The sequence below is a fragment of the Triturus cristatus genome, chromosome 5_2 (genome assembly GCF_964204655.1).
Source record: "Triturus cristatus chromosome 5_2, aTriCri1.1, whole genome shotgun sequence".
Lineage (NCBI taxonomy): Eukaryota > Metazoa > Chordata > Amphibia > Caudata > Salamandridae > Triturus > Triturus cristatus.
In genome coordinates, this window is record NC_140588.1 from 366,538,677 (window position 1) to 366,552,097 (window position 13,421).

Consider the following 13,421-nt stretch of genomic DNA (forward strand, 5'->3'; position numbering starts at 1 on the left):
TTGATGAAGGACGAGTGAACAACCTCATCTTCATAGGAAGTGGCTTTGAGGGAATTGAATATGGCAGCTAGATTTGCGAGAGCTAGGGCTTTGAATAATGAACACTATGGGAGTCGAGAAGAGGTGGGTGTAAGAGAAGAATCCGGCCTGGTGTTGTCAATGTGCTGTTAAATCTAATGTATTTTTTCACTGTAGAGGATTTCGATGGCTTTGCACCTTTCTGTGGAGTGTGGGATAGAAGGGTAAGGGGATGGAAGGGGTTGATGCAGTGCTGGATTGTCTTGAAGAGCTTTCTGCTTCTGTTGGTGGCTTCATGGTTGGTGTTGGTATACTATTTTGCTTTGTCTGATGTGATGAGCTTTTAGCAGAGCTCTACTAATACACATCTCTTGTGACATGCAAAATGCACACATATACTCCCACTGCCATAACCACTGAGATATCAAGAGATTTTACACAATGGAGCTCTGTCAATAGCTGCAGCATAAACTGATATCACACTATATTCAAGGTGCATGACTTGCACCATGAAGTTCTATCCAAAGATTCCGCTATCCCAAGAGCTCTGAAAATTCCCCAACATCCCTTCATTCAATTCTCTTCCAGTGGAGAGACATGAACAGAGTTCTTACAGAGCTCTGTTATACTGTCTTTCACCCTCCACTCCCTTTAGGTTTTGAAATATCTACCACAGAGGGTTTATGTCTGATCCAGAAGCATTCTGTTTACAAACTAGTCAAATTGAATGAAACTGGGGACGTAACTATTTGCCTTACTTATGTGACTCCTACAAGATCCAGCTTTGTGTCTTCAAAGCGACTACCCAGCGACTAAAGCCTCCTTTATCACTACACACTTGACGTCCTCTTCTAGTCCTGAATGGTATGTATTTAATTTGGGACACTCCTTTCTTGCTCCTGATATGGTTCTCCCATTGACACTTGTCCTCCTGTGATTTTGAACTATTTGAAACCTCTACTTGCTCCTCATTCCTGCTATGCTGTTTATAAGTCTTGTTAGAAATGTGGATTCTGGTTGGCTAGGGTATGCACCTAAGCCAGGCAGAATCCACCACTCTAGTCAGGATAAGGGTATTTCACATCTAAAATGACCCCTGCTCACCCCCTTGGTAGCTTGGCACGAGCAGTCCGGCTTATCTCAGAAGCAGTGTGTATAGAATTTGAATATAACAAACAGTAATACAGTTAAAACAATACAAAAGGACACCACACCATTTTTAGAAAAATATCCAATATTTATCTGTGTAAAGCAAGACCAAAACAATAAAAATCCAACATACAGTAATCCACAATACCAATAAAGCAAAAATTTACTTTAGATACAATGCTTGAAGCTGATAGCTCTGTCTGAGGCTATCATGGCGTCGTGAACAAACAAATCGATAAGTTCTGGCTGATTGCGGCATTGTGTGCCAGCTACCTGTAAAACAGTACATTTGGAGATGCAGGGCGTCGGACCATGCGGTGAGCTCCGGTGGAGCAGCATCGGCAGATGCCAGTTCCGGAAGTCGGTGCACGAGTTATTGGGCCCTTGAAGTCACATGCATTGCAGGTCGAACTCCTTGAGTTTGAAGTCAGGAGTGCCGGCGTCGGCGCTCTGGTGTGAAGCAGAGCAGTGCGACGTGCGGTGCCCTCAGGTTGCGCTGCAGGCAGCAGCTCAGTGACAGTCATCCAGCAGCGTTGGTGAGACCAGGGCTGGGATGCGAAGTGAGGCAGTGCTTGTTGCGGTGCTGACAGGTCACAGTGCTGGCAGCGGCATCGTCGTTGCTAAAGCGCTGTCGTCGGTAGACCCAAGGCTGCCGTGCGAGACGGGGAATGTGGCGTTTGGGGTCCACAGGTCGCGGTGTAGTCAGAGGCTTGGGTTGACGATCTGGAGTCGATAGCACTGGCGTCGGTGGGCCAAGGCAGTGGTGCAGAGTGGGGTGGAGCATCATGTAACTTAAGAGTGGTGCCCCCAAACCACGGTGCAAGCAGCGGCCTCTATGTCAGCTTGGAGCAGTGTCATCAGTGAGACAAGGGCTGCGGTGCGAAGCGGGATGGTGCTCCGTGTTCTCCATGAGCAGTCTCCACATGTCAGAGTGAAGGCAGCGGTGTCAGTGATGACGTTGCAGCATTTTCGGGGATACCAAGGCGGCGGTGTGAAGCGAGCTGGTGCGGAGTGCGATGCCTCCATGTCAGAGTGCAAGCAGCGGCTCAGTGGTGGCATCGGATGGCATCGTTGGTGAGACCAGGGTTGTGGTACAAAATGTGGCGTCGACCTCTGCGGTTCCTTCAGGTCATGGAGCCGGCATCGGCCTCGTTGTCGGTGTCAGGTTACCTTTTTCCTCTGTGGCAGCTGAAACATCATGTTCCAGAAGCTGGTACCCAGAAGATGTTAAAGTCTTTGATTTCCATGAGACTTCCAAGAGGAGGCAATCTCTAAATCAAGCCCTTGGAGGTACTTAGAATGCAGAAAGAACAGTCCAGTCCTTCCCCTGCCAAAGACAGAAGCAGCAACTGCAGGCCAACCCTGCAAAGCACACAGCAAAGAGGTAGTCTCTCCTCACAGCTCTTCCTGGCAGGTTCCTTAGTCCAGCAGTAATTTAAAGTTCTGGGGTCAGGGCCCCAATATTTATACTACATTTCCCTATGAAGTTGGCACCTAAGTTCCACTGGCATACATAATCCAGTTCTGCCTGGCACAGGCCAGACTCAAGCCAGGGTGTGGAGACAGCATTGTGGAAGACAGACACAGTCCATTTAGTTGCAAGCAACAACTCCTGCAGCCAGGTCTATGCAGCCTGGCTATGAGTCACCCAGGAAAGTCAGGACACACCTCACCCCTTGTGTCTGTCTAGTGTGAATGCCCATCCCCTGTCCTGTCACTCTAAACCCAGACAGGGAATACACAAAAGGCAGAGGTGCACAGGATGGTTAAGCAAAAAATGCCCACTTACTAAAAGTGGCATTTTCAAAAACATAATATAAAAATCATCTTTACTAAAAGATGTATTTTTAAATCCTGAGTTCAGGCATACTAAACTCACTTTTCTATCAGCCCCCCTTGGCCAGCTACATTTGTAAAAGTGTTACAAAGCAGCCCCTTGTTAACCTATGGGAGAGATAGCCTTTCAAAAGTGAAAACTAAATGCACAGTATTTCACTATCAGGACATGTACAACACACCAAGACATGTCCCACCTTTCACATACACTGTACCCTGCCCACAGGGGTACCTTGGGCCTACCTGAGGGATGTCTTCCATGTAAGAAAATGGACGGTTAGGGCCTGGCAAGTGGGTGTCCTTGCCAGGTCGACATGGCAATAGAAAGTGCGGTAGACACTGGAGTGGCAGACCAGAGAAGCCTTTGAAAGGCTGCTTGTGTGGGTGGCATAACCTCTGCTGCAGACTCACTTGTAGCATTTGATTCACATGCCCTGGGTGCTCACAGTGCACTGTACAAGGGATTTAGTAGTAAACAAAATAAGCTAATTATGGAAACACCAATCCATAAACACAATTTACATACCGAGCATATGCACCTTAGCACTGAATAGCTGTGGTAAAGTGCCCAGAGTCATAAAACCAACAAAAGCAAGGTCAAAAACAGGAGGTCAAAAAAGCAAAATGTCTGGAGATAAATCAGTGAAAAAAACCAAGTCTAACAAGTCCTTATAAGCTGGGACCCTATCTGACTTTTGTGAAAGTGGTATCTTTTCTTTAAATGATTACAAAGGTAGGGCTGGATTCTAAGGACGTGAAAAACTTGAGACCTACCCCGCTGTTGCCCTCAATTGCTAAGATCATACAGCACTTCATGGCTAAGTGGCTAGCTAACAAATTGGAGAACGTTTTGGACCAGACCTAATTGGAACTTTATGCAGGTTACAGTACAGAGGCTGCCCTGGTGGTAGAGCTTGGCTTCTTCAATATTACCTAAGATCAAAGCACTCCCATGGCTGTATTATTGTATTGTTAGACTTATCTGTAGCCTTTGACATGGCTAACCAGTCCATCCTTGTCAACTTTCAAAGAGGTTGACTTTATGGTCACAGCAGCTGATCGGCATCTCTGTCACTCTTTCACTCTAAGAACTAGCCTCTCCAGTGTGGTGATTCCCATGGGTCGGCACTGTTGCAGCGTTTTCCTTTACTGGGCCCTAAACAGTCTAAAATATATCTTTGTATCTCTATTTCTGCTACCTTGACTTAGTGTCTCTATTCTCCCTTTATTGGTCCTCCGATGGATCTTGTTCATCACATTGAGGGTTGAAAGAAACTAGGGTATCGGCATTGGCTAGCCAGTGAAGACCAGGAACTGGTCACCAACTTATAATATAAATTTGTAATCAAATTTAGATATATTACTCTCAGAACCATACTGTAAATCTACAGAATGGCAACAGGAAGTCCGAATCTCCTGAAGAAATTAAAACGGGCTAGAATCACACAGACTAACAACTGCTACCGCTATACAAAGCAACAACAACAGAACCTGATGTTCTGTAAAAAAATTATGGCTGTTTCTACTATACATTTAAATATCACAGGCACAGTCCCTGTGGAAAGAATGATTATGTCATTTAAAAGACTCAGACATTTAAAGAGTTTCAATTACATTTTTTAGTAATTAGCATTAAAAATCAATGCATCAAACATCATTTAGAAAGCTCATCGATGAGTTTCAATATAAGCCAATTACAGGTGTAGTGTAAAGCTAAGTATTACTACAAAGTCTGCAGTTAAAGTTCTCAAAGTCTATAGTAAAGAATAGATCAGGGAATACGTTTCAAATTGGCAAGTTCAAAGGGAATCTGAGCAGGACGTTAGGAGATATGGTTTGGCCAGGAGTCCAAGGAAAGTTTGCTAAGCAAGAAGTTCCTGCTGTTTTAAGGACAAGAAGGAGTCTGCAAAGTTTTTGGCATAGGCAAGGGATCTGGTCAGGAAACCAACTGACCATACGGAAAGCAAGAAGTAGTCACATCAAAACTCAATCCACAAGAAAGAAGAAGATGCAGAACTCTCCTCCGGGGAGTATTTGATATTATAGTCCATCAGTCCGGATGCAACACCCACTGTGTTACACCATTACCATTAGTGTTCTGCCTTCTCAGCTGGTCTGTGAGTGATCTGGAGGGCTTCACTTCCAAAGGACAGTGCTTCAAAGGCTGTAGGTTCATGTGCTATGCTCCTGCCTGCAGGGAGCCTGCAGGCTTGAATTCTGGTCCCCTTCAAGAACCCCAGCCCTCCATCGAACTGTAGGTCAAGAAAAATTAGTAACTACTATTACTTAATGGTCATTATATTTAAAGGATTCCACATAGGTGGGTTTCTGTGGTAATTACTTTATTAATTGCTATTTAAATATGACTTTGTACGAAGTGATTTGGCAACTGGTTATTGGCATTAATTTGTAGTGCCCACGGTGATGTTTGTGGTTGGTTCATAACCCACTGAACTGTTTTATTAGGATTGCAGCTTGTGAAGTGTCCATTACACAAGGTTTGCTGCAGCAAGTGCATAAACACAATGAGAAGTCATTCTAGTGCATGCCCTTACCTCAAAAGCTATCATAAGCTATCTTCAAATGTGTTCTGTTTGTGAGTAATAAAGTAAGCCAGAGAAGCAGTTTTGTTAGTTCGCTATGGCCTGAATCACAGATCAGGTTGCTTTCAGTGCTATTACATATCATCTGAGGCAAAAAGCAGAATGTTTTCTTTACCGCCTTATCAAGAAAAACATTTCAGGTACTGGAATTGTGAGACAGTAACGTTTATGCATGTTTTAAGAGATAGTCTACAGTAGTAATACAAAAACTATACTACACAATCGCACAACAACACAATGTCACATTTTAAAGTCATAACCTAATAGCATAAAGCTTCAATTAGATCCTATCACAACGATATAAAGAAAGCGCAGGCCAAATTCTATGAGGAAAAAATTACTCAGGCCTCAAACTCCCCAAAGGAACTATTTAGAGTCATCAAAACCCTGCCCACCCCCCATGGAAGTAACATCCCCCTTCAAGTCACAAAAGAAAGATGCAATGAAATAGCTTCCTTATTTCACAAAAAAGTGACTGATATTTATGGCCAATTCTAGAGCAATTCCGGATCTCCTCTTGAGGAGGAAATCAAGGTCAGAGAATCACCACGCCCTCCAATTTTAGCTCAATTCCCCAAGCTCAGCGAAGAGACAATCCTTAACCTGATAAAGGTAACCAAATCAGGATTTCCATTAGATCCTGCACCTCCACATCTCTTATCCAAAGTGGCAGATGTTATACTACCTTCACTAATGGAGCTTCTTAATCACTCACTAGATGCAGGTTTGGTTCCTAATCATTGGAGGCATGCAGTAATTAGACCTTTACTTAAAAAACCCCATCTAGATCCGGCAATACTTGCTAACCTGCGACCCATCTCATTACTTCCTTTTCTCTGAAAACTATTGGAAAAACATGTCAATCGGACATTAGCCAGTTTTCTGGAAAACAATAACATTCTTCACCCCACCCTGATGGGCTTCCTTGCCCACCATAGCATGGAAGCTGCACTTCTGGTGGTCACAGAGGAGCTCAAAGCTATACTAGGTAACGGAGACTCAGCCGCTATCTTACTACTGGATCTAAGCGCGGCATTCGACACCATGGATCATGTCATTTTAAAAGATAGAAGTGAGAATTCAGGATAAAGCATTGGATTGGCTCACTTCCTATCTGAAAAACAGATCTTATCAAGTCATGGACAAAGACTGCCTCTCAGACAGTTTGCCAACTATTTGTGGTGTCCCACAGGGTTCGTCACTCAGCCCTACGCTGTTCAATATATACGTGCATCAGCTTGCCACTATAGTGCAGCAATTTAACTTATCGAAGGTGTCCTATGCAGATGACACACAGTTGGTTGTCTCGTTGACAAATGGTCATAATCTAGGAAATCAACAATTGGCCCCCTGCTTAGATAAATTGGCCCTCTGGATGTTGAACTGCTGCCTAAAGCTAAATGGCGATAAGACGGAATTAATGATACTAGGAAACCAAGCAATACATAGACCCCTGAGTAGCTGGCCAGATGACATGGGCACCCACCCCCCTGTTCCCAAACCCGCGATAAAAAATGTGGGAGTCTGGTTGGATGATTCCCTATATTGATAGATTTATGATGTTTGAAGCAGCATAATACATATTGTCTCAGCCTGTTCCTATACCCTATCACCCAGGGTGGGCCCTGTTTCTTGCCATCATGAGGAAAAACTTCACCAGCAGGCACATTCTCAATGATTCTACCTGACATCAGCATAATGCGTTGTGGAGAACGAGTAATCAGTTATAGCATGCTCTGATGACTATGCCTTTTGCTTCTTGGAGTGATATTGGACTTTTTCAAATCTAGTCTGTGGGATGTAGATGAGCATAGTCAGTAGGACCTAGTTCAGGCGGTTATCTCCATGGAAAAAAAGTAATTTGCCTCTTAATGATATCATGGTGTTGATACTTTGCTACCAGAATGCATCCCTTCTAGATACTCGTCATTATCTGGGTGGTCGCTTTCTTGTGTTGCAATAACCTGCAATAGTCTTATGAACCTCCAGTGATTTGTCTACAACTCTTATGCAGAATCCAACAACGTTTTCCTCTTATTACCAACCCTGCAATAACCCACCTTATTTTAGAAAATTGTTGTGCTTGTCCTCCAAAGCTTGTGTTTTTAATTGTCTTAATTATATGTTGGATGTGTGTCAATGTTTTTGGTTGCAGTGAGTTAACACTTTGGTTACAGTTGTATTACAACTGTAAGTCCGTTTTTCACATTCAATATAATGTGTTTCTCAATAGATACCTGACCTAGTGTGGTTGGCATTCCAATGGGTGTTCCTTATATTTCTCATATTATATTTTTTTTCTTTTCGCTTGTTGATAAGTAATTTAAACTTACATGGTGGCACTGATGAATTTTGATTTCTAAGTCAGTTTGTATTTTTTCCTGTTTTCTGATTTTAACTTGGGAAGTCACTGCCTCACTGATGTTCCTACCTTACCACTTCTTCACCACATTCCTATAGCTTTAAGAAGTGGGCACAAACATGATGGTTTTACTGCTGCGATGCTATACACTGTTCCATGAGGGTTGCCTAGTAGAACATGGGGTGTCAAAGGGGGGTGGACTCACCCCTGGTCTTGAGGATCCCATGTGTATTTGTGCAGGTGCAGCTTTATGGGTAAAATACAAGGGTTTCCCCGTTGGTAGTGGTGTAACAAGAACACGTTTTCCGCTTTCTGGTCCCAGTGACTCATAGTGCACATTATTTGATGGCTGCAGGATGAACCGACGCAGAGCCTTCCATATGTAACAAGTGAGTCTTCCAACAATACTTAGCTGATGAGGTCCAACACAACCCATATGCCACCCTCCCACTTTGACCTGACAACCAGTTTTGTGGGGTCCCTCTTTCCTCCCACCAAACTTTAAAGTAGGCCTTTGTGGCCATCTTATTAAATGTTCACACACTGACCCAAATGTATGTGCTTTAGGGCTTTTGGTTGCCTTACAAGTGGCTGCACTTGTTTTTTAGGTCTCGCCTACGCAGTACGCATGCACTGCATAGGAGACCTTTAGCCGTCGTGCAGCTGTTTTTCCAAGCACATACTCATGCTTGTGGCGGCATACGCCTTGCGGGAGTGCGCAGCGGCACACCACAAGCGCAAGTATGTGCTTTGAAATACAGCAAACTGCTGCTACTTAGCGCGCACTCCCCTCCCACTTGTTCACTCTTGCCTTTTGTCTGCTTTTTCGCCCGTCTGCATCTCCGCTTTCACCAGTTGATGTGCCTGTTTCTGTACCTTCTTAACTATCTGCACGAATTTCCTCGATTCAGGCCTTCTGTTGTGCTCCCCACAGCCCCCCGCACATATACCCGCCTCCTTCCTGCTTGTGCTTAGAGTTGTGCTCAGTATTTCAAACTCTGTTTGCGTGTTGCACGTATTTTTTTCTCAGCTGAGCATTCTCTCTCAGACAGCATTCTCTCTAACTCTTCCCGGACCTCCTGCTCTGTTCCCCCGCTGCCCTGTCTCTTGTGTCCTCTTCCTACCCATCTCTTCCACGGACCCTATTTCACAGTGACTGTCTCATACTGTCCTAGCGCCTGTCTCTCACCTTTGTCTCCCGCCTGTCACTGCTGCAGCACGCCTGCTGGCCTCGTAGCTTGTCTCTCAGTACAGTGCACCCCCCAGGACACGAGTCCCTCTGGAGCCCGCCCTGCCCCTACCAGCCCTGCTGTCTACTTTCTATCAGACCCTGTGAGTCCACGTCAAACTCTTCCTATGCCCAGTCTGTCGCCTCCTCTTCTTCCTCCCTTTTCAGCTCATCACTTAATCTTCTAGTGACTGTCTCTTTCACTTATCTCCCCTCTTCCAATGCTGCCGTCGTGCTCGGGCACTCAGTGCCCTTGTCTGTCACCTCTCCTTCTCTCTGCCCTGCTTCCTCTCCCCTCTCTTCCCTCAGTCTCGTGTCTACTCCCTCCCCCCTTGCTCTTTCTCCCTCCCTCTCCGCCTCATCCTCCTCTTTCCACCCCCACCACCGTACTCTACCCTCTCTCCCTTTCTGTCCCTAAACCCTTTCCTTCCCTCTTAAGTTCATGCACTCTCTGAAAAGCGGTTTCATTCGCCAACAATACTTGTTGTTTACAGTGTTTAAACAAGCATTGGCATAGCCAATAGGTCTCGCTTTTGGGACCTTATAAGTATTTAGTTATGCAGCACAATATCCTTACATCAACTGCTGCATGGCTAACCACTTATAAGGTCCCAAAGGCGAGACCTATTGGCTATGCCAATGCTTGTCTTATGAAGGAGGCGAATTCACACCTACTCAGAAACCAACTGGGTGCAGCCACTTGTTGAGATGTACATCAGATAATGTTACATTGTGTCTGATTTTGATCTGACCTTCCCATGTCACCAATAAAATGCCCATAAATATTCAGCCATCCGAGTCGTCCGTTTTATAGTACATTTATGTTCTGTGAAAAGAAACCAGATTCATTTGCTTGAAAAGGTCATAAATAGCTATTAACAAAGGAAATAGAAATAGAAAGACAAATGCGCTTCTACAGATAATCCCCTCGCCTTTGCTTGCTCCAGACATTGACAGAACTATTTGCCTTTCCATGAACTTGGCTCATTTTCCCCTACACCACGTAGTTGCAGGAGCCTGACAAGTGATTGATTTGGTTTCATAGGGTGTCTGAAATGCACAGAGTGCTTTTTATATTAGACTAGACATGTGCATTTTTTCACACGTTTCAAGATTGATTACCTTGCCCGAACGTATTGTAAATGAGTCTGTGTGCTATATATTTTCTCCAGAACCCTGTAATTGATGTTATTAGCTTAAGGACGCGTTTTGCTGAAGGGGGATAGCCTTTTAACGCTGTCACCCTCTTGTCTGCTTTCCAACAATGGCACAGGTCTGGAGATCCGCTGGGTGGACTGCTACTTCCCCTTCACCCACCCATCCTTTGAGATGGAGATCAGATTCCAAGGGGAATGGATGGAAGTCCTGGGCTGCGGCGTCATGGAACAGAAGCTGATTGAATCAGGTATTGACAAACTCTTCTTTTTCATTGGCGTCGCTATTAGCAAACACTTCTAGTGTAATTCGCGTCACAGCGGAGAGATTGCTCACACAGGAACACCAGCGTTGCCACTGAAAACTGTTTACATCCATGAATTAATGAATGAATGTTGATTAATCTAAAGCGCGTTTTGTTTTTTTTAAAAAGTGCTAGACAAAGCTGATAGTAGCAGGTAGGAGATCATGGCCAATCAGATGCTTGGCGGCTAAAACAAAAATCGTTGTGCCTTATAGCATAGAAGACAAACCAAGAACCTGTTTAGGAATGTACCACTGAAGTCTCATCCATAGGGGAGGCAGTGTCGGAATCATGATCTGTGGGTGATTTATTTCAGAGAAGCAGTAGCATACATTTTTATAGCAGTAATTTCAGTTTCGTTTTCATTGGAAAGTATGAAATTCGTCTAACCTAGCTGCATTTCTAAATTGAGTTAGTGGTGCCTTTTCTAAATCTATTTACAATTTGGATGTTCCACCCCCCCCTCCATTGGACGAACCCTTCCTTCAAAGTCTTCAAAGCGAAGATGCATGTTTTCTAGCGGTTCCTTCTTGCAGGTCCTCCTTAGTACCTTCTCTCTGTAGAACCTCAGGAGGTCCCTGAACCTGACAAATGTAGAGGAGATTTCAATTCTCTCCCAACTGCTACTCTGCAGCATGTTTATAGTTTATCAGACAATGATAAGGGCAAAAATGCCCTCCATATTTTCTCTTTCTAATTTGAACCTATTCAGATGGAGTAGCACCAGTCAATTTATTATCACACCGCACTGTTAAAATCGTACTTCATTTATTGCCATCCATCCTCAATGAGCCACTGGAATTGTGCCGCAGTGGAGGACCAAGTTATGTGGCAGGGCCAACTAAATTGTGTGGCAAGAAAAGATAAATTATGCATATTATGGGGCATACCTTGTGTCACTGCCACCTGCTGTCATGGTAACACACTTCGACACAAAGGGATCAAGAGGCTATTCTAAATGTAAACTTTTTTATAAGTGCAAACATTTGTTACTCTTGAAAATATTATGAAGTTATTGAAAATATTATTCGCCCACTAATAATGGTTTTGTATTGCGTGGAAGCATGTGAGCGCCGTTTTTATAACATGAGCACTTCCTGCTCACACAGTAAAAGAGTCTGTCTTCAGAAACAAGTGCATACTTGATTTGTATAAATATTTGTAATGTTTTTTCTAATTTCATTGATCATAACAAGCCATTAAATTCAGGAGAAATAACAAGTGCATCGTTAATAGTTTATTCTTTTGCCATGCAATTGAAAGTGAGCAAAGAACGAAAAGTCGCAGTTGTTACATAATCATTTACTCTATTTTGATCCAAGGCTGTGAGTGTCTCTACTAGCCCCCTCCTATTTATCAGTCAGGTCTCCCCTTCTATTATGTGTAACCTCTTATTGTTAGCAGCGGCAGTTCCTCCTATAGGGCGGAGGAGCGTTGCCACGCCTACTGCAATCGCAGCAGCTGCATGAAACAAAATGTAAAATAAAATTGTATTGGTCATTACCATTTTAGTGCACTTCACTTGTGAGGATGGGGCGGGGCCATTATTACTTGTAGACAGTTGTCTAAAGCAGTGCTTAATTTGTAAAATATGAAGTGCAGGTGCTCAAATGTTTGTCGGAGGCCACACCTACTTTTCTCCAGCTCCACCCACTTCCTCCACTGGCTCCACCCACTTCCTTTATTAGCTCCACCCACATCCTCAACTGGTACTGCTAAGTCAGTTGTAATGCCAGAAAGCATTAAAATGCCATACATAAGTACTCAGACCAGGAAGCATGGAAACGTCACACAAAGGTACCCAGGCCAGTGGCACTGAAACAATTTTTAAAGTGTTGGTAGGAGGGAGAGCTATCCTCTCTCCTACCAATGGCAGAGACAAAGTTAGGTTAGTTCAGGGCTATTTCTACTGTTAACAAACAGTAGAATCTCTCTCTGGCACTTGCTTTGTATTTGTATCTTGACCAGAACCATTGAAAGTGCGAAGTGCAAAGTTTGTGACACCTGCCTTAATTAGGTCTCTCTTTCTGTGCTCTCTAGTCCTTTTCAGTCATAAGCCATATAAGTAAGAAACCTTGTTTACATTGACTCTACATACTGGCCAATGCCAGAGTCCTTATTAAAGCAACAGATTACAGTGAAATGGTGTGGTAGAAAGTTCAATGGCACTATAAAAAGCAGCGCTATAGAAAAATGTAAAATAAACAAAAAAATCAAGAAATATTGCCATAGTGTTAGGGAAATTACAGAGGAACACGTTGCCAGGCCTAGAATGAACCTGAGCAAAATGTATACTTTTGATGTAGTTGGGGCATAATTCTGTTGTCCTCTCTGGCTCGTGGTTACATTCTCTACACTTAGATTGCATATTAAATTAATTGAAATGTACTGACATTTTGAATAATCAATCATATATTGGTAGCTAAGAGTTATAAATTGAGAGGCTGCCTTCAACAAACCGCGTTTTCTACTAACCCACTGCAAGTCAGTCTTGTCTGCTAAAGAAAGAGTCATGAAGTGGAATAAAGACGCCTAAGAAATTCTTAGGGGCCATCCACATTTCTGGTTTTCTTTTTTTTTGTGCAAATTAAGAAGTGCTGCTTGTACCACCAATCCGCAAACGTTTGAATTTAAATACATTGAAACATTAAAATATTCTCTTTACTGCCGGCCACATGTAAAATGGAGACTGTGTTTCTTGGTTGGTCATCATAACACTGCTAGTAAATGATAAATGACACCCAATAAAGCAATATTAGGATCCAT

General features: G+C 43.6%; 1 protein-coding gene across 10 annotated transcripts in view; it reads left to right on the top strand.

Moving 5' to 3' along the window:
- Positions 1-13,421, top strand: part of FARS2 (phenylalanyl-tRNA synthetase 2, mitochondrial) — a 1,670,666-nt gene that overhangs the window by 709,184 nt on the left and 948,061 nt on the right. For all 10 annotated transcript variants that reach the window (XM_085607209.1, XM_085607206.1, XM_085607204.1 and 7 more), the window contains one exon: positions 10,470-10,601. In XM_085607209.1, coding sequence (XP_085463335.1) covers positions 10,470-10,601 — 132 coding nt within the window. The remainder of the gene's footprint in view (positions 1-10,469; positions 10,602-13,421) is intronic.